Source organism: Melopsittacus undulatus, chromosome 10 (assembly GCF_012275295.1).
Source record: "Melopsittacus undulatus isolate bMelUnd1 chromosome 10, bMelUnd1.mat.Z, whole genome shotgun sequence".
Classification (NCBI taxonomy): Eukaryota; Metazoa; Chordata; class Aves; order Psittaciformes; family Psittaculidae; genus Melopsittacus; species Melopsittacus undulatus.
This window is the reverse complement of record NC_047536.1, coordinates 10619429-10637713: the sequence shown is the minus strand read 5'-3', so window position 1 is coordinate 10637713 and position 18285 is coordinate 10619429. Positions and strand designations below refer to the sequence as shown.

The 18285-nt window shown below is 51.5% G+C and overlaps 3 protein-coding genes across 5 annotated transcripts; 1 reads left to right on the top strand and 2 right to left on the bottom strand.

The window, feature by feature from the left end:
* Positions 1-144: 144 nt before the first annotated feature.
* Positions 145-3746, bottom strand: THOC3 (THO complex subunit 3). Its single transcript, XM_034067087.1, has 6 exons — positions 3524-3746; positions 2925-3081; positions 1891-2095; positions 1425-1586; positions 1225-1325; positions 145-908 (listed from the first exon to the last, which is right to left on the bottom strand). Exons 1-6 carry the CDS (start codon positions 3704-3706, stop codon positions 745-747), a joined length of 972 nt encoding a protein of 323 aa, XP_033922978.1. The 5' UTR covers positions 3707-3746; the 3' UTR covers positions 145-744.
* Positions 3747-3757: 11 nt separating this feature from the next.
* On the top strand, positions 3758-9745 carry SIMC1 (SUMO interacting motifs containing 1). 3 transcript variants are annotated; one of them, XM_034067085.1, is made up of 10 exons: positions 3758-3907; positions 4451-5161; positions 5404-5621; positions 6172-6295; positions 6653-6798; positions 7228-7404; positions 7703-7831; positions 8753-8909; positions 8984-9068; positions 9287-9745. In XM_034067085.1, exons 1-10 carry the CDS (start codon positions 3797-3799, stop codon positions 9505-9507), a joined length of 2079 nt encoding a protein of 692 aa, XP_033922976.1. In that variant the 5' UTR covers positions 3758-3796; the 3' UTR covers positions 9508-9745. The 3 variants fall into 3 exon arrangements, with proteins under 3 accessions (XP_033922976.1, XP_033922977.1, XP_033922975.1); XM_034067086.1 differs by having other exon boundaries at positions 5401-5621; positions 6172-6241; XM_034067084.1 differs by having other exon boundaries at positions 5401-5621.
* A 543-nt stretch (positions 9746-10288) lies between these two features.
* KIAA1191 (KIAA1191 ortholog) lies at positions 10289-17833 on the bottom strand. Its single transcript, XM_005147322.3, has 7 exons — positions 17652-17833; positions 17384-17574; positions 15980-16106; positions 14349-14473; positions 12996-13102; positions 12576-12712; positions 10289-12131 (listed from the first exon to the last, which is right to left on the bottom strand). Exons 1-7 carry the CDS (start codon positions 17677-17679, stop codon positions 11923-11925), a joined length of 924 nt encoding a protein of 307 aa, XP_005147379.1. The 5' UTR covers positions 17680-17833; the 3' UTR covers positions 10289-11922.
* Positions 17834-18285: the final 452 nt, after the last annotated feature.

Below are 18285 nucleotides of genomic sequence, written 5' to 3'. Positions count from 1 at the left end.
GCAAGAGGGGACAAGGACAACGGGGACAGCTCTGCCACACAGACCCCTCAGGCGCGCCCTGCCATGGCCAGGGACAAGAAGGCAAAGAAAGAGAGAAGCTCAGCACCCGCTTCTGCCCCCAGAGCAGCCACAGCCACAGGCACCTTCGTTATTGAAGAGGATTTATCAAAATTAGAAAAACCAACCACATAATTTAAAAAAAACACAAAAGAAACAAACAAAAAAGCCCCAGATGGGGAAACATCCCCCAGTTCACATCCCCCCACCCTCCCCTTGCTGCCTCAGTGCAGGGAGGCAACACAGGACATGCGGGAGGTGAAGGGACAGGCTATGCTCCCCAGACTTTGGGACCAAGGGGACATCACGTAGCTGAGCACTGCTGGGGAGCCTGGCCTGTGCAGGTCTCCTCTCATGGGAGGCTCCTCAGCAGTCACCTCCAGTGACACAATTTCTTTGGCCACCTGCCTTCGAAGCAAACTCACACCCCCCCCCCCCCCATGTCCCAGAGAGGAGGCAGCAGTCCTCAGAGGGCAAGGGAGGCCCTGCTCGTACCCCCCATCCTCCCCAGCACGAGCTGCTTTTTCACCGATGCTCCTGAGAACAGAATGCGCAGAGCTGAGCCTGAGGTCCCAGCACTGCCAAGCAGGTAGAAGAGGGGAGCCACTTCCTGACCCTGACCTACACTAATTAAGCACCCCCCCATCAAGAGGGCAAGCAAGCACTGGCTCCCCCAGTACAGATTCATTAGGAATCATTGGGGAGCCCAAAGAGCTTGACAGTTCCTGCCTCCCTGCTGCTGTCGTATTTGCCATCTTTGTCGTCACAGGCGAAGGCCAACAGTGGCCTCTTCGGGTGCCAGGCCACTGTGAAGGTGGGGGACTCGCACTGCACCTCCCAGAGCTTCTCTCCTGCATGGAAAAAGGCCCGTATCAGCCTGGAGAGCCCGAGCCCTCTGCTGCCCTGCAACACACACCAGAGCCAGGCACCTGCTGCTTCCCTGCTGTGCAGGGCAGAGGAGGAACAAATGCTGCTTCAGTGCCTTTTAATCACCTGGTAACAAGGCACAGACATGACATGCATGTCTGCCACCGACTAACAAGGTAGAGGCTCCCCCTCATGGAGCTCTGCTCTGCACAGCAACACTCTCAGACTGATTATCCCGGTGCCCTCCCAGCTCCACCAGCACTTCTCCCTCCTTGATGCTTCCCAAAAAGAAACCATTACCTGTCTCCACCTCTGCAATGTCAATGAAGTGATCTTCTGATGCCGACGCCAGCATCTTCCCATCATGGCTAAAGCTCAGCGTTCGCACGGGCCAGTCAAGCCTGCAGCCACAGAGCAAAGCAGACAGCAAGCCTGTGGCATCATCTCCTGCACAGGCACCAGGGAGGGAAGGCAAACAGCTCTGAGACAGCACTACCTACCGTGAGAAGCACCTCACACACACAAGTTCATCCACGTCCCAGAGGCTGACCAACGCATCGGCACTGCCCGTGGCAAAGTATTTCCCCATGGGATCAAACTTGATACAGATGCAGTTTGAAGGATGGGCATTGATGGACTGAATGGGTTTCAGCTCCGGGTAGCTGTGGAGATAGAGAGGGCAGGAAGCAGTGAGAGAAGTGTAGAGAGAATATAAGCAGGGCAGGCATGAGGCACACTGGGACTGTGAGCAAACCACCAGTGCACGGCCATGCTCTTGGAAACGTTGTGAGAATGAGACAAAGCATTAGGGTTACTCTCAGATAGCCCAGCTGAGAACTGGAGCAACCTCAGCTCCAGGCAAGTTCATTCCTACCCCAGAGGGCTGGGAATCACTGGAGTGTGGAACTCAGGTTCCTCAAAAAGCAGCAAAGGGGCTTGCAGACTGGTATCTGCCACAGCACCTACCTGAGAATGTTGATGCAACCATTCCCATTAGTGAGGAAGAACATGTTGTTATCATTGTTCCAAGAGATCTCATTGACCTCAAACTTGAACTGTTCCTCAGCTTTAGAGCGATGAGTCTTGGCATCAATGAAGGTGACCACGTCATCCTTGTTCCCTACTGCAATGGTCTGTCCATCAGGGCTCCAACAGATGTTGATGTTCTCCCCTGGAAGGACAGAAAGGCAGCAGGTCCCATTGCCACCCAATAATTCACAGCAGCCATGCATCAAGCAGACAGACAGCTTTTATTCCTGATCCAAGGCCACAATCTGCTCCACTAACTCCAAACCACTCCCAAATGGGAAAGAGTGCCAGACCTGCAGGGAACACACGTACAGCAGCTGTCGAGCAAATAGTTATTGAGAACTAAACTTAAGAGGACTGCAGCTTCAAGCTGACATGACTACATCACGACCTTTCCCACTTCATACAAAATGGTACCACAGCAACCTCCAAACAAGGTCAACTCAAAGATTCTCAGAATCCAGTGATCCTTGAGATCCAGAAAACAGTAAGCCAACAATAAATACCTAGGTCTTTGTTGTTAACAAGGGTAACAACAAGGCAGGTTGCAGTTACGCCATCTCACCATGTCATTTCCAGCCCCAACAACTCAAAACTGAAGCTTTCCAAGGGTGTTTGGGTTAACCAGCACATGAATTCAAACAACTGGGGTTTTCTGAATCCACAAAAACTTTTACTTCCACCATGGCTCTCTGCAACTTTGCCTTTCCCCAATCTCAGCCTGGCAGCCCAGACTCCAGAGACAAGTACACAGGACGTTTTCATAGCCAGCAGTGAAATTCAGTAGTTTCTCCAATCCAGACATCAGAGTACATCAGCCCTCACGTTCACTGCTGCTCCTTCCAAATGAGTGCAACAACACTCAGCAAAGACACCCCAACCGCCAATACCCACAAGAAGGGTCCAAAGCACTGTGCCACTGCTGAGGGGTCTGCCACAGAGGAGGTCCTGCTCGGAAGGCAGAGCCTCACCTTTGGTATTGACGGTAGCAATGCACTTGGTGGTGCGGACATCCCAGATGCGGATGGTTTTGTCCCCGGATGCTGTGACAAAGAGGTCAGGGTTGCTGGGGTGCCAGCAGAGCTGGTCCACGCTGTCCCCATGGCCCCGGTAGTTGTTCTCCTTCACCTGGAGAGAAAGAACAGCCAAAGACAGAGTGAGCCTGGTTCAGTCCCTCTCCTATCCCAGGATGCTGCACTCAGTTACCGGATGGGGCGGGAGTCCAACCCAGAGCCCCACCACAGTGTCAGTGACACCCTGCGTCCAAGGCCGGCCGGCAAGGAGCAGCGCTCCCTAGCCCAACACCAGCTCCAGCCCTTGGCGACGCTCCCCAACCCGTACAGCCCCGAGCACCTGCCTCGAAGCCTGGTACCGACCGCCGGGACGACCCCACCACGCCAAAGCGGAGGGTGTCCGAGCGGCCGGGACTGGAGGAAGGGCTCCATGCTACCGGCCCGAATCACCATTCCCAGCCTAGCGGCTCCCGGGATGCCCCGGCACCGATCCAGGTGCCCGCTCCAGGTGCCCCGCCGGTGCCGGCCCGCCGCCCGCCCGCTGCCGGGGAGCTCACCAGCCGGTCCTTCTCGAGCAGGAAGACGCTGGCGGTCTTGTCGAAGGAGCCGGACGCGAGGCGGCGGCCGCAGCAGCTCCAGGCAACCGAATGCACCTTGGCTCCGTGCGCCGGGAACTCGCGGCTCCGCGTGTTGGCGCGGAACAGCTCCTGCATGGCCTGTACGTAAGGCGACAGCGCCATGGCGCGACCGCCGCCGCCCCGCCCCGCGGCCGCCGCCACTGACGCAGCTTCCGCCGCCCCCCGGTGCCCGGCCGCGGTGCCGCCGCCGAGATGGCCGACAGCGTCGTCCTCATAAGCGACCAGGACTCGGAGGGCAGCCGCTCGCCGCCGCCCCGGCGCCGCGCCCGCCGCCCATCGCGGCCCGTGCTGCCGCCCCCCGCGGTGAGTCCGCGGCTGCCGGCGCGGGGCCTCCCGCCGCTTGCCCTCACAAAGATGGCGGCGCTTCCGCCGCGGCCAGAGGCGCAGGCCGGGTACGGGAGCCGCGCGGGGACATGAAGCCCCACGGGCCGCCAGCGCGGCCGGAGGCCCTCGGCGCCGTCCCTCACAGGACAGCCGGGCCGCATCCTCAGCCTCCCCAGGAGAGATCGGGTCCTCTCGGCCTCCTCCCGCCAGCCCAGGCCTGGTCCCCAAGTGTGTCCCCGCGAGGTCCAAGGCCCCTTGGCCGTGTGTCCCCAGGAGGACCCCGGTCCCCAGCCTCGGTCCCCTCAGCTGCACCTCAAGGAGGGGTCCAGCCCCCGCCGTGGCACCCACCCCACAGGCTGCCCTTTCCCCTCAGACGGGCAGTGGGGTCTTTGCCTCTGGTTTCTCTTACTGGGCTGCTGCCACTGTGACCCTCTCACCCCTTGAGCTCGGGTGTCAGTGCCGCAGTGCAGAGGTCCCTGGCAGAGGAGGACAATAACAGCGCTGGCTCCTCTATCTCCACAGGAGATCATTGATCTGACCTGCGAGGACATGAGCACAGACCCGGCGCCATGGACGAGCTTCACCATCATCGACCTGACGGAGGACACGTGGAGCCCTCCCCACAGCACCAGCCAGGCTGACCAGGACCCTGGGCCGGCACCTGCTTCCCCGGCAGCACACACATTCCACCCCCGGCTCTTCTCCACCCTAAAGCAAGAAACAGAGGCAGGATCGAGCCCTGCAGCGCCCTGTCCCAGCGCTCCCATGGGGTCCAGTGCCACCACAGACACAGCAGAAAGCACAAACTATAGCTGCATCTCTCCCACCCCCAGCTCCTCCAGCAGCCCGGAGCAGAACTGCAGCACTACCACTTTTAACAGTGACTTGGGCTCCTTGGCCAGCATGCAGCTGGACTCAGACCTGCTGTCCTTGTCCCCCTCCAGCCTGGACAGCAGCAGTGGTCCAGAAGAAGAGACTCCCCATCTCTGCCAGCAAAGGGAGCTCCCCCCAAGGCTGAGCCCTGTCCCAGCCATCCCCACAATGCCAGGGAAGGCCCAAGGGCCTTTGCTGGAAGCAAGTGATTTACAGCCACACAAAGCAATCCCACACATTGTCCCAGCCAGGGCCAAGGCTGAAAACAAGGTCTGGCTGAACAAACTGCATTATTTCAGGAGGAGCGGAGTCCAGCACCTTTTCCTCCAAGGTGTAACACCCAACAGGGAAACACAGCAGGTAAATGATGTTCAGGGTAGCTGCTACCAAGCCCAGTTGGAGCCTCCTTAGAGCAGCCCTGGTGATAGAGGATGGAGGAGGGGCAGCCCCAGCTCTGCTTCTCCTCTTGGGAGAAGGTTTGCCAGGCCCCTGGAATCTCTGGTTGTTGCAGTTCCCTTTGTGGTTGGCCCCAGGTCACAGCTGGGTTCCCCTGTGTCAGGGGGAGCTGGCTTTCACCCATTGCCTTGCCTTGTATGCAGCAGAAATCTCAGCTCATGCCCAGCGGGAAGCTGAGCATGGTCCACAACACCATGGAGGAGAACTTCGTGGAGGCCACCTTGCATTTCCTGAATGAGTTCGTCTCCTACCAGCACTGTCCCCCAAAAGAAATCATCTCCTACTTGATCAGACAGATCCTATTGAACAACCACAGAAGAGAGATCCTGAAGGACACCTACATGCTGCTGATGAAGATCCAAATGTACGTATTCCCTTTGCCACAGTGCCCTCGGGCTAGCTAGGTTATTCTCTGTGATCCTCGCACAGAACAGGGGGTGAGTTTTCTATAATCCAGGATGATCTTGTTACAAGCACAGGCACATCCCAGGCTGTCTGAGGGTGGGTCAGGGACAGCCTGTGACACCAGAAGACAGGAGTGCGTTTGCCTTCTTCCTGAAGTGCAGATCTCATTCTTCACTGCTGTGACATGGCAGAAATGCCTTCCCTGAGCTGCAGCAGGGGCATGGCTGGAGCGGTTCCCTCTGTTGCCTTCAGGGATCCCACATAGAAGCACAATGTTTTGTGAGGCCACAGGGCCAGGAGGCCTGGGACTCCCCATAGAGTGCAGCCCCAGTCAGGTGCTTCCAGAAAGTGAATGTGGTCTGGGGAAGAGGAAGGGAGAGGGCAAAGCTGGAGAAGAGAAAGCATGGCAGGCCCCTGAGGAAGCAGGGCTGGGAAGGGCCAGGGGCTGCTGGTGCCTCCTGGCAAGAGGTTGGGCAGTTCAGCCCAAATGGACACTGCTGTGTTTGCAGGCTTCATCCAGCCAATGCCACCACAGTCGGATGGGACTGGATGCTGCTGAAGTACATAATGGAGGACAAGGTACTTGGCACATGTCGCACTGAGCAGGGATCATCCAGCATAGAGTGCCTGAGGGTAAGTATTGCCCCAGGGCTTCACATGGCAATCCTCTGCTCCAGATTGGTTTGCAGCTGCTAAGGGCAGCGACTACCAGTTGGGTATCCCACATTTATCTCATTTAGTGCTCCCCAACCTGCTGGACAGCTTTCAGCTGCAGAAGGCACAGCAACAAACAAAGCTTTTCTAGTCACAGACCTAGTGCAACTGTAGAACAGGTCCAGCAAGGCCCCTAGGGCATTTCCTGAGGCAGGCAGCCCCTCCTGGAGCTACTCCTCATCCACATGCATCAGCCCATTCCCAGGACAGACAAATACCCTAGTGCTTCTCACCCCACAGCTCCACCAGGCTCATACTTTCTCCATCTGCCCTCAGGAGAAGCCCCATGGTCAGCTCCTCTTCCTGCAGTACGTGGTGCAGACCCTGGAGGATGACTTCCAGCAGAACCTGAGGTTGCGCCTGCTGCAGAAGTCAATTGCCAAGAAAGTGCTTTCATGTGACATGTGCTTCAATAACGTCAAGTAAGGGACACATCCTCCTCCCCGTGCTCTAACCAGATGCGAAGAGGCAGAGCTCAGGGAAAAACCTGTTGAGACTCCAGATCAGACTTTCCAGGAAGCAGAGGGAGATGGGGGGTATAGGGCCCAAACACAAAGAATAGGAGCAGGCTTACAAAAGCAAACCACCAGAGATACTGAGAGGCATTTCCAGCTGCAATCTCACAGGCTTTTCCCAGGAATGGGCTCAAATTTACATTGCTCAGGACAGAACTGAGATGGAGGCAGTCCTGTTGACAAGCACATAAATCCTCTGCTCAACAGAGCTACTCCCTAACCTGTCCAATCATATTCTTCATTCTTGGGGTCTTTGCTCAAGGTCCAAATATATCTAGAGGTCAGAATACAACCAAACTGGGCCCATCCCCACTAAAATTCCTGTTTCTGTTCCAGGGAGGTGGTTGAATGGTTGGTCGCAACAATCACAGGAATCTATTTGTCACAGCCCCAGGAACAACCACAAGAAACTACATCTTTAGCAGAAGCAAGGGCCAAACACAGCTCATCTGCACCATGGTTGGCCAGCACTAACCAGGCAGAGGTGGCTCCACCACCTTTCTTCACTCAGAAGTAAGCCCCAAAGTCCTGACTCCCTGCTGGCATGGTCATGGGGCTCAAGCCCAGGAGAAACCAGTGTCTCTCTGTCAGGGCAGGGAAGCCAGGCGGTACCTGGGACCAGTTTTGGTGGTTCTCCTTTGGGTAGACATAGACTGGGCAAGCAAACACTTCCTCATGTGGTCAGTAACTGGCTCAATAAGCAACCTTCTCTTGCATGCAGCGTAAGGCTGGAGCTAGATGCCATCCCCACTGCTTTACTTTGCAAGCCAAGGGGCAGCATCTCCTAGTGTTAACTGTTTCTTTGACTCAGGATGACACTCCTGCTCCAGCGGATGTTGTCCATCGCAGTGGAAGTGGACAAATCTCCCAACTGCAGCTCCTGTAAGATCGCAGATGTGATATTCCCATTTATACTGAATATTCCCCTGAGGAGCCAAAGGTGAGACAAATGTTCACACAGGCAGATGCTGCCTTGCACAATAGGCTTATTCCTAATTTGCATCCAAGGCTGGATGCATAAAGTACCACAGTGTAAAGGTAGACAGGCTCATTTATGACTGAGCCAGCTAAAGCATGAATCTCCCATGGAGATACACCACCACCAGCTGTACGCATCTACCCAGCTCATGTGTTGCTGAGGACAGCTGATTCTCACTTGCTGAAGTTGCAGGACCTTAAAACTGTAAAGAGGGTCTGAAAAGCAGCACTTTGCATCAACACAGCAAAGTACTGGCAGACACATTGCTGATTCCCAGAGGCAGCTGGGTAGCTCATCAGAAATAAGAGTTCCTACAGCTTTGCCTTGGCATCCTTTTGATTGCTTCTCTAAGAAATGCAGTATCTGAAGCCAAAGTACAAGGGCCCAACAGGCTCTGTGTAGACAAGACACCGCTAAACTTGCAGACACTTCAAACCCATGCCTGTAACCCCCAGTAAGCAGAACTCTCTCAGAGTGCACAACAGGTCTAACCAAGCCAAACTGACTAACCAAGCTGTCATTCCACCCAGGTCAGATGTCCTAGATCTGGCTGGCCACATCTCACTTGCTTGGCTGTGCTCCCTGCAAGTCAGCAGGAATGGGCAACTGCTGCATGGGCTGCTGGGCAAGGTGAAGTGAAGCGGCTAAGCTGCTTGACAGACCATGCCAACCTGCAGTGGCCACACGTCAGACCTAAGGATGTAAACATAGCAAAGGTCTTTTATCACATCTGGCAGTTTTCCTTCCACTGCACTGGTGTGCAGCCCCTGCAGTCACCCCACATCTGCACCAGATCAGCACCAGCGTGACACCATGCTGGAACAGTTTTTTTCTGATCAGGCTGTGCTGTCTCCCCTAAAGTGAATCCCTTTTGTCTTCCAGGGAAGCTTTCCTAAATACCATGGGGAGCCAACTCCTGCGTTGCAAACTGCTAGAGCTGTTGTTCCAACATAGCTGTGATGTGCCTACAACCTTGCCTTTGTCTCTGGCCAAGATCCTTTATTTCCTTAGCCACTCCTCTGTGCTGCTGCAATACCAGGTATTTAGTCTGACCTTTCCCTTTTGTCCTAAGAAATCCTCTTCTTAATAACCAAATACTGTCATCTGTCATAGGATGAAACAGCAACATGGCAAAAATGGGATGAGATGTTGGAGTACTTGAGCTTGCTGCTGCTGAGTTACCAAAATGTAATACTGGGTAAGCAGCCTGTTTTGGCAATAACAAACATGATCTTATCAAGAGGCTGCAGTAGAACAACCAAAGTACCCTTTTTCTCCTCATTTCTTACCATTCTTGAACTCTTGAACATGGTTACTGAGTATTAGAAAGATAATGTGCTTCCATTCCCCAGGACCCTAAAACAGGTCAGGCAACCCATTGTGTTATCTCTTCCCTACCAGCATTTCCTCTTGCAGAACACTTACGAAGCTCACTCACTGAGCGGATGGATTTGATCATTCAGAAGGCCAAGCCCAAGCTCCAGGACAGCGACGACATCAGCCACCTGGACATCCATCTGAAGATAGAGGACTTCATCAGCCGAATGCAGCAGCTCCTGGGAGAGCCTTTTCCTCTGCAGATCATGGAGAAACTGAACATGCTTCGGGAGTTGTTCCTCATTATCACTGCTACCTGATGGAGACATTCACTGCAGCAGGGGGGCACAAAGAACTTCATGTTTCCTCTATAAACCCCCATCAAAACCCCCATCTCGTGCTGCAGTGTTAAGTGTTGCATATCAGGAGTTTGGTTATACATTTCTTTGGGAAAGAACAAATGTCTGGTTTACATGGTCTCAGTTTCCTTGCAAATTTGCCTCATTCCACGGTTTTACCAAGCACTCTGTACACTTTAAAAATAAATTATTTTTGTTATGTGCTGAGACTTTTCTCTTGGTGCCAGCCCTGCTCAAAGGAAGCACAGACTTCTGTCAACTGTGCCTGGGGATAGCATTAGACTAATGCAGGCATAACTGACAACAGTTTGCACAGCAAGCAAAATGCCAAAATACCATTCAATATTTAGGAAAATATGATATTCCAGAAAATACCAAGCATGGGCTGCAGTGAGGGCATTCCCAGGGCAGGGATCCCCAAGCCACACTAGTCAGACATTAATAGAGGAACATTTCTGCTCCAAACCAACCTCCATGAATTTGCCCAAGGGGATCAGCATGTCAACAGGGAGGACTGGATAGCAGCATCAACTGAAAAACACTTGGACTCTTCCAGACCACCAAAGTGTCTGCAGTGGAGGCAAGCGTGCGTGTGATGAAGATGAATATTGAATTCAAATCCACTGCCATCAACTCAAATCACAGCTGAAGTCAGAGAGCAATGAGGCATTTCTGTAGGCATTCAAAGGCCATTCAGAGGCAACAGAGGTTGGGAGTGGAACTCTGGTAGAGCAGCTGGACCTTCATTCACAAGGATTTTATTTTTCTTGTAAGAAAAAAACAAACAAAAAAAACACAAAAAAAAAACCCATACACATTAGAGACATGAATAGACAACAAATAAATTAATGTCAAATGAGACTGATTGCCAAGGTGCAAATGAGTGGTGACAGCGACAACTGCTTGGTTGGCTGGGAGACTTGGAACACAACACATCATCAGTAGTGCTGCTGAAGCTTGAGAGAAATCAGAGCCACAAAACGTGCTTCTTCAGAGCAGACAGCAGCCAAGTGAGCCATCTCTGCCTCACCCTCCAGGAAGAAGGTTTGGTTTAAGGAGGCAGAATCCACAGAACTCAGCAGTTACCAGCTGTTAAGTAACCTCTATAAAATGTCCAGAATCCTCCAGTACCAGATGCAAGGCTGTTGCTGCCACTTCACCACTACAGAAAGCCTGCTGCTGACTGAGGCAGCTTGCACATAATCATGAGATCAAGAGGAGACCCATTTGATACTGGACAGGTGAAGATTAAACCAACACTACCTCTAATGCTTAAGGAATTAGACGGTAGCCAGGAGTTCCTGCCACTTCTCAGGAAAGCAAGCACTGACTGTTCCCAGTAACTGGTGCTGACTAGACCAAAATTTACATACAGCAGTACCACAGCAGGGAGGAATGTTTAGCCTTGATCTGCTCCCCCAGCCCTGCAAAATGCATTTAATGCCGATAAAACAAAAAGCCTGAGAAGTGTCACAGACCTACACAATTCAGGTAAAATGCTGGGGGGGGGGGGGGGGGGGAAACACAGCAAACAAATCAAGCAGCAGCCAGATTGCAGAACATATGCAGGTCTGTTGTCTAGGGCAGGACAGTGTTGTTTCACAGAAAGAAAAGAGGAAGATTACTCAGTTCAAGCCAAACCAGCTCTGGTCATTTCCACCTTTTTGGAAGAACATGAAGAGCCAGAAGAGAAGCAATTCTTCCTCATTTTTGCCAAGCCCCATTAGATTCTGCTCCTTGTCTTTCTAGTAATTGCATCTTAGAATGGTCACTATTCCTCTTTTCCTTAAAGAAAATACAATCCAAGGACAAGGAATTACAAGGTGTCAAACTGTTAAGGTGACATTGGATAGTAAAGGGAGCACCACATCTAAAACTGACCCTCCACATTCTCAGAGCAACTTCCTCCTGGCAGTTAATGGTCCAGTTTTTAGTCTTTGATTGTTTCCATCATTTTCTGCTGGTGTTCTGCACATGCCACACAGAACCAAAGTCCTCCCGAGGGTACTTCAGCACTGAGCAGGACAAGACAATCAGACTACATGTAGCCAAGCCAGCCTGCTTGCACACCACATGCAGGACTGTCCTACAATACATTATTCCAGGTTCTAATGCAGTCTAGTGTACCAGGAAGCACAGCTAGTGCAGCCTAGCAGACCAAACTGGTGCAGTACAACAGACAGGATGGTTTACACTGGTTTTGTACTAGTGCAGGGGTATTTCCAAGACTGGCTTTAGAAAGACATTCACAACTGTGCCCTCTTCTGAAATGAAGAGCTGGAAGGGAGATTTTCCTATTTTACTGCAGCACAATGGGACAAGGAAGCAGAGCCTAAGACACCCTGTTAGATGCTAAAGACACCAGAAGCATTCTTCCTAGAATCCAGTGGGAGCCAGCACATTCAGATCCCGAGGTTTGATATTATGGGACCGTGGAGATTGTTTCCTCCCTTCTGTGACTGAAGTGTCCATTTTGGGTGGCTTGAAGGTGACTGGATCCTCTGACATCCTAGTGGCCTGAGCACGCATCAGCTCCATTGGGGACGGCTTCTGGGCACCCTTATAGGACTGGATGGTAAATCCTCCTGATAAAGAAAATAAACCACAGCAAATTAAGAGCTAGGAAAACCATCCAAGTCCTTTTTTCCCACTGCTGCCAGGAGTGAACAGTATCACTGATGCTCAACACTGTAGAAAACCTATGCAAGACCCAGCAGCTTCAGGTCATCTAAAGCTTATCCCACGCTGACACTTCCAGTTCTGGTTCCACCAGACAGAATAAAAAGCTGCCACCTTCACACACTGCCCTTCCACTGCAGCTCAGTGCAAGTTATTTCTGCTTTCAGGTAAAACCTATACCCAGTATCTAACTGCCTTATACATACACACAGAAATGACATGAATAGCATATTCACAAAGTGGTCTAGAAAGTAGCAAGACAAGCAGGATAAGGCTCCAGAAACAGACAGTGTTTGTGTGTGACAGTCCTCCCCCCACTCTTGCAATGTGGGAGATTTTAGAGGACATACCTGGATCATTGGTGGATTTCTGGATGGTTTTGGGTCCAAAAAAGCTCCATCTTTCAGATGGCAATTTATCCCCACCAGTTTCCATGGCAAAGTCTAGACCAGTTAGAGAAGTAGAGGATCCCTGCCTAAACCAACTCCTAGGGAAAAATCATTGAGATGTATAAAACACAAGAATACTTCAAGTGGCCCCACTGTACCAGAAACTTTACAGACAGTTATCTTAATAGCTCTGTTACCACCCCAGGACAAAGATAGACATGTGCAAGTTCAGCAAGCTTTCAGATCTATCCAACACAAATCCCCAGCAGGCTCTGAATTTCACGCTTTAGTCCCTCACTGGACAAGGTTATTTGTAGCAGCTCCCACCGCAGCAGCCTTCAGGAAACCAAAGGAGGCAGTGGTCTGCCGGGAAGAGAGTACCTGGTTTTATGCCTGGGAGAAGACTGGGGAGTGCTGCTTGGAGTGGACTGAGCAGAAGAACTCTGCTTGTCATCTTTTGTCATCTCTCCATTCTGCATTTTTAGCTTCTGTTCAGAGAAATGCAGAAGGAACAGAGCTTAAACACAACACATAAGGAATAATTTTATTGTCAAAATGAGCAGCTGTTTGTATCACATGTGATTAAGGATTTGTCATTTCACCCAAAGTCACACCCACTAACTGCAAACACCCCTTAAGCTTCTTTCCACACAAGATCTAAGCATTTTGGAAGTCCACTACACTCAAAACACATCCTCCAGGCTAGAGGAAGCAAGACAACACCCTACAGTTCACTCCAGTTCAGAGGCGACAGCAGTAATGCACTGCTTCAATACCAGCATAACAGGGAAGCTGCAGACATAGCAGACCTGGCTTCATCCCATCAGCTCAGCTCCCTGGTAGCAAGTCAAAATATCACAGCAATCATCTGTCTCCTGGATTTTTCAGAGCAACAAAGCTTTCAGTCCCACAAGTTCTCTAACAAAGGTGACACCAGACCTTGTACAGAACATAGAAGGTGTAGAAGCACTAAACCCTAAGAAGTAAACCCCATACAAGAGGATGGAAACACTGCTCTAGAACACTGCAATTAACTGCATTTGAAGAGCACAGGAAAAATAAACAGGAACTAGGTGTACACAAACCAGGTTATTGCAAGTACTACAGTACAAACTGAACTTTGAAGAAGTCACTTGTAGGGCAGTTATAGTTCACCAACCACACGGGCACCTTCTCAGGACGTTTCCCGTGCCTATCCAAGCCACACTAATGCAGTTCAACACTGTTGCTGTAACTTTGACCTTGTGAGAGTACACTAGAACAGTTCACTATTAAACTGCAACTGCAAGATTATTGTGGGTAACTGAGCTCATCAGAAACATGTTCATTCGAGCCCTTTGTCTTTATTTGCAGTCACAAACAAGCCTCATTTCATTTGCTGACTTCCACCTCAGAAACACAGGGTTTACAAGTTCTCTTGGGACAAACAGTTCAACAGTCAACTGAAGGGCACCAAAGGCACAGCAAGAGATTCTGTGTAAGGATGTCCCCGCTTGAAAGATGACTGTGCTAGTCTGACGTATTTGTGGAATACAACTATCTCAAAGTTTCAAAGCTATAAAGGCTAATGCTAACTTTAAAATAAAAGTGGGTAACCTTTTCTACACAATCAGCTAAAAGCCTTCAGAGGAAGCAGTTTAAGGAGAGCAACATACCCCAACAGTTCCACCACCAAGCATGTGTTAAGGTAGTACACAACCCACACAGAAAAAAACAACGCAAAACAAGCCTTACATGGACTGCCTCAGCCACTCGATGATACTTGGTTTCCTCAGTAGTGAGGCCTTTGTGAGGGGTGTAGCCAGCTTCCCTCAGCCCTGCCTGCTGCTCGAAGCGCTGGATGCTCTCTTGAGTCTGCTCTGGAACAGACAAAAGCACATATTCAAACACAAATGCCACAACAAACAGTTCTAACAAATAAAGGCAGCTTCAGCAACCAAATGCAGGACTTTTCATCATTTGTACCTACACATTGTGATGAGTTGATAGAGGCAGCAAGATGAAACTTGTGAGATTTTGACTTGAAAATTACCCTGAGTCATAAGGCTAAGTCAGATGATTTGTCCCAGATCACCAGCTGTACTACAAATGCAACACCTGTAATTATATCCATCTTGCCCAAGAAGCTGCATCACTCCCAATCACAACTTCCTAAATCCAGGAGACCCCAGTAAGCTGGTCATCTGAAGTGGCCCTTTAGAGTCAAGGGATTTTTTTTGACAAAAAAGATGAAGTCTTCTGAAAGTCTGCCCACATGAGCTAACTGACAATCACTGCCTTGCAGAACAGCTGGGAAGGAGTCATAGGGGTTCTAGATTAGGTAAAATAAACTATTTCAGCCAAATACAGAGCCAGCATCCAATAAAGTGATATCAACTAAGAAAAAAGTCAGAAAGAATTCAAGCACAAAGATGACTGGAGAAGCCCAGGGTCTCCTTTAAAACAGGCAACACTTCCGATGTTAATGTTAGTTATTTACAGGGACAGTGCACTGCATATGAGGAATCTAGAGGGCTTTATTTCCAATTTGTGATTGAAGTTAGCACCTGGAAGGTGTAGGCTGGGGCTTCTGACTTCTCACTACAAAAGAATATTTTTAGGCCATTATTGTTTTAGCCAGATTAGCATTTTAGCAGTAGACTAAAAGAGAAGTTGCTTTCCAGGAGGAAGGCCATATTCCTGGGTGTTATTTTCTGATGTGGGGGTTACTTTTGAGCCAAGACTTAAAGAAGTGCAGATGTACAGCTATTCCAAAATGCTGGTCTGAAAAGCCTAGAAGTCCTTGGAAGAAAAGATGAAGCTGAGATCCCAGCTGCTAGAAGAAGAGGCAGTGACAGATTAACTCTTGAATAATTCCTCTTGTTGCAAACTGACCCAATTTCATTTTAAAGCATCTTTATTTATGAGTTTGGGGGCTTTTTAAAGCAAGACAGCAGCTGCTGCTATTAACTACCAGAAATGCCAGCAAGTGCCTCATTAGCACAGCATGTCAGCTCTCCACACCACTTTGGTTAATTTTAAAGCTCTACCTGTCATCCAAAAATAACAAATTAATAAGCAAACAGCAAGTAGCAGCAGCAGCCACCTCAGCAACAAGATGGCATTGACTGCAGTGTCCTATCAGCAGATAACATACCCTGCACCCCTCCCTTATCACCCACCGCCACCACCTGGAAACAGAGGCAGTAAAAGTGTGGCTTATTCCCTAGTTCCTTCTAGAAGCACCCTCCAAAAACCCTCATACAGCTCAAGGGCACAGTCTGTTTGAACCCACCAGCTGTCCAGGAATGCTGGTGGTTACCTTGAGGCATTACCAAGCTCATCAAGTGCTCATTAGCCACCACATTAGAGGTGAGAGTTCTTACTTGTAATGAGAGAGTTCATGATGATGTGAGTAGCCTTGGCCTTCACCACAGGCACCTTGTTCACGCTTTCAGTGGATGATGAAGGAGTTATGACAGATGCATTCATGTTAGCATCCCCCTCCTCGATCTGTGGGGAAGCAGTAGGGTACAGTTTAAGATGAGAAAGTATCTCAGCACCTTTCCAAGACACATCTCTAACTACTGAAATGAAGTACAAGGCCAAGCTCCTCTAGCAGCAAGCCTTCATCCCTTGCAATAAACCCATACACTGTTCTCACTACAGCTGGGAAACGTTTAGAGCTTGAACCTTACAGTTCTTAGCAATGAACAAGAACTTGCATCCAGTATTTGGAAATATACAGGGCTCAGAGCCAAAAGGTTGTTAGTCTAAGCACAAAAGGTCAACAGGAAAGAAACCATAACATATCTGCTTCCATTCCCATAACTGCAAATTGGACAAGGTCAATTGGGCAAGAGCACCCTTCCAGAGACAGCTCAGAAACCAGCTATTTACAGAACAGCAGGCACACAGATTAGAGGCTGGTGTTTAGACCTTGTTTTCCACCTCATTCCTTGTATCAGTTCCCTATCAGTGTATGCAGCAGTCATAGATCTACCACTGACCACAAAACACAGGCAACAAAGACAAGACAATGAATGCTACAAGAAATCCCATGAAATACAGAAATCCTCCTCTTAGCACAGGAGTCACCATTCCCTAACTGGACAATTTGCTTTTTGTGCCAAACCACAACTTCAGGTTTTGTTCCATGAGATTTTTTTTGTTTGTTTTTTCAAATGATGTGAAAATCCAAGGTTAAGCTCTAAGGGATACAAAGTTATTTGCTTCTATTCAACCACAGTCAGCGCCACCTCAAACTGGGAAAACAGCCTCTAAAGGTAAAAGAGCTAGTCCTGTACTCAAAGCCCTCCCACAGTCATTTGGTACAACAGCTTGGGCTGGAAGGCACCTTCAATTATTGTCTGGTTTAGCCCCCACTGCAGGCTGGGACATCTTTCATTAGATCAGGCTGCTCAAAGCAAAGCCCCACCTCACTTTTAACACTTCCAGGGATGGGGCATCCACAGCTTCTCTGGACAGCCTGTCCCAGTGCCTCACCACCCTCACATAAAGAATTTACAGCCAGCCCACATCTACCCCTTCGCCCTGATTTCAACTCACAGCTTTAAACCCACAAACACTTCCCATAGCGAGGGGACTCCCCAGACAGGCCCATCCCCACCGTACCGCAGTGCTCTCATAACAGAGACAGGCCGCAAAGCCGGGTTCCTGTCCCCAGCGCCTCCGGGTCTCTGCTGCGGAGGGGGAGGGCAGCTCCCCCGGGACGGTGATACACACCGGGAGGGCTGCCAAGGGCACCGCAGCAACCGCCCGCCCTGTACCTTCGAGAGCTCCTGATACTTGCGCTCGGGAATGACCGGCTGCTTCCAGAGGACGCTGGCGCACAGGTCGGCGGGCGGCGGTGTCATGGGCGCCGTGTCCTCCAGGCCCTCGTCGTAGCTGAAGGCCCTCCGCGGCACGCCAACAGGCAGCGACATCTTCACCGGCCGGGGGCCGCCGCCCTGCTCCAGCGCTGCGGACAGAGAGGGCAGCGCTCAGCGCCGCGGAGGCCTGCCCGGCCCGGCGGGGAGTGCTCTGGGGGAGGCTTACCGGGAGCGTCCGGCTGCCGCGCACTCATGACGGCGGCTCTGCTTAGGCTAGCGAGGCTCGGTGGGGTGCGGTCGGACAGGAACCGGCGGCGACATGGCAGAGCCGGCGGGGAAAGCACCGGCAGGACACCGACGCTGCGCCGGTACCACAGCGGCACCGGAACGGAGGGACCGCCCCGCGGGAGAGCTCGAAGAGCTGCAAATCTCGCGAGTTCTGGCGGCTGGGCGCGGAGCACGCTGGGAGATGTAGTTCGGGATGAGCGGGGCAGGGCGGGGCTGTGCTGACGGGGCGGGGCCGAGGATTCTGCGCAGCCTGACCCTGCCCGACCCTAACCAGGTCCCGGCCCCTAACCCGGTCCCAGCCCCTAACCCGGTCCCTGCCCCTAACCCGGTCCCTGTCCCTAACCCTGTCCCAGCCCCTAACCCGGTCCCTGTCCCTAACCCGGTCCCAGCCCCTAACCCGGTCCCAGCCCCTAACCCGGTCCCTGTCCCTAACCCTGTCCCAGCCCCTAACCCGGTGCCTGCCCGACCACGCTCCAGCTCCGCCAGTGGAGCAGCTCACGGAGGCTCCAGGGAAGGGCCAGCAGCCGTGGGTCTGGCCTGGCGCGGGGGTGGGTTGCGCCAGCGGGGTGGAT

Bases quoted from the DNA above. Each gene is read 5' to 3' on its own strand.
- KIAA1191 (XM_005147322.3), bottom strand. From the start codon at position 17,679: ATGAGTGCGCGGCAGCCGGACGCTCCCG. The intron at 17,575-17,651 runs GTAAGCCTCCCC...CTCTGTCCGCAG, and splicing joins GCGGCAGCCGGACGCTCCCG to CGCTGGAGCAGGGCGGCGGC. The intron at 16,107-17,383 runs GTACAGGGCGGG...GCTTCCCCACAG, and splicing joins AGTATCAGGAGCTCTCGAAG to ATCGAGGAGGGGGATGCTAA.
- THOC3 (XM_034067087.1), bottom strand. From the start codon at position 3,706: ATGGCGCTGTCGCCTTACGTACAGGCCATGCAGGAGCTGTTCCGCGCC. The intron at 1,326-1,424 runs GTAGGTAGTGCT...CTGTGGCTGCAG, and splicing joins TGTGTGAGGTGCTTCTCACG to GCTTGACTGGCCCGTGCGAA. The intron at 909-1,224 runs GTAATGGTTTCT...TTTTCCATGCAG, and splicing joins CATTGCAGAGGTGGAGACAG to GAGAGAAGCTCTGGGAGGTG.
- SIMC1 (XM_034067084.1), top strand. From the start codon at position 3,797: ATGGCCGACAGCGTCGTCCTCATAAGCGACCAGGACTCGGAGGGCAGC. The intron at 5,162-5,400 runs GTAAATGATGTT...CCTTGTATGCAG, and splicing joins CCAACAGGGAAACACAGCAG to CAGAAATCTCAGCTCATGCC. The intron at 7,405-7,702 runs GTAAGCCCCAAA...TCTTTGACTCAG, and splicing joins CCACCTTTCTTCACTCAGAA to GATGACACTCCTGCTCCAGC.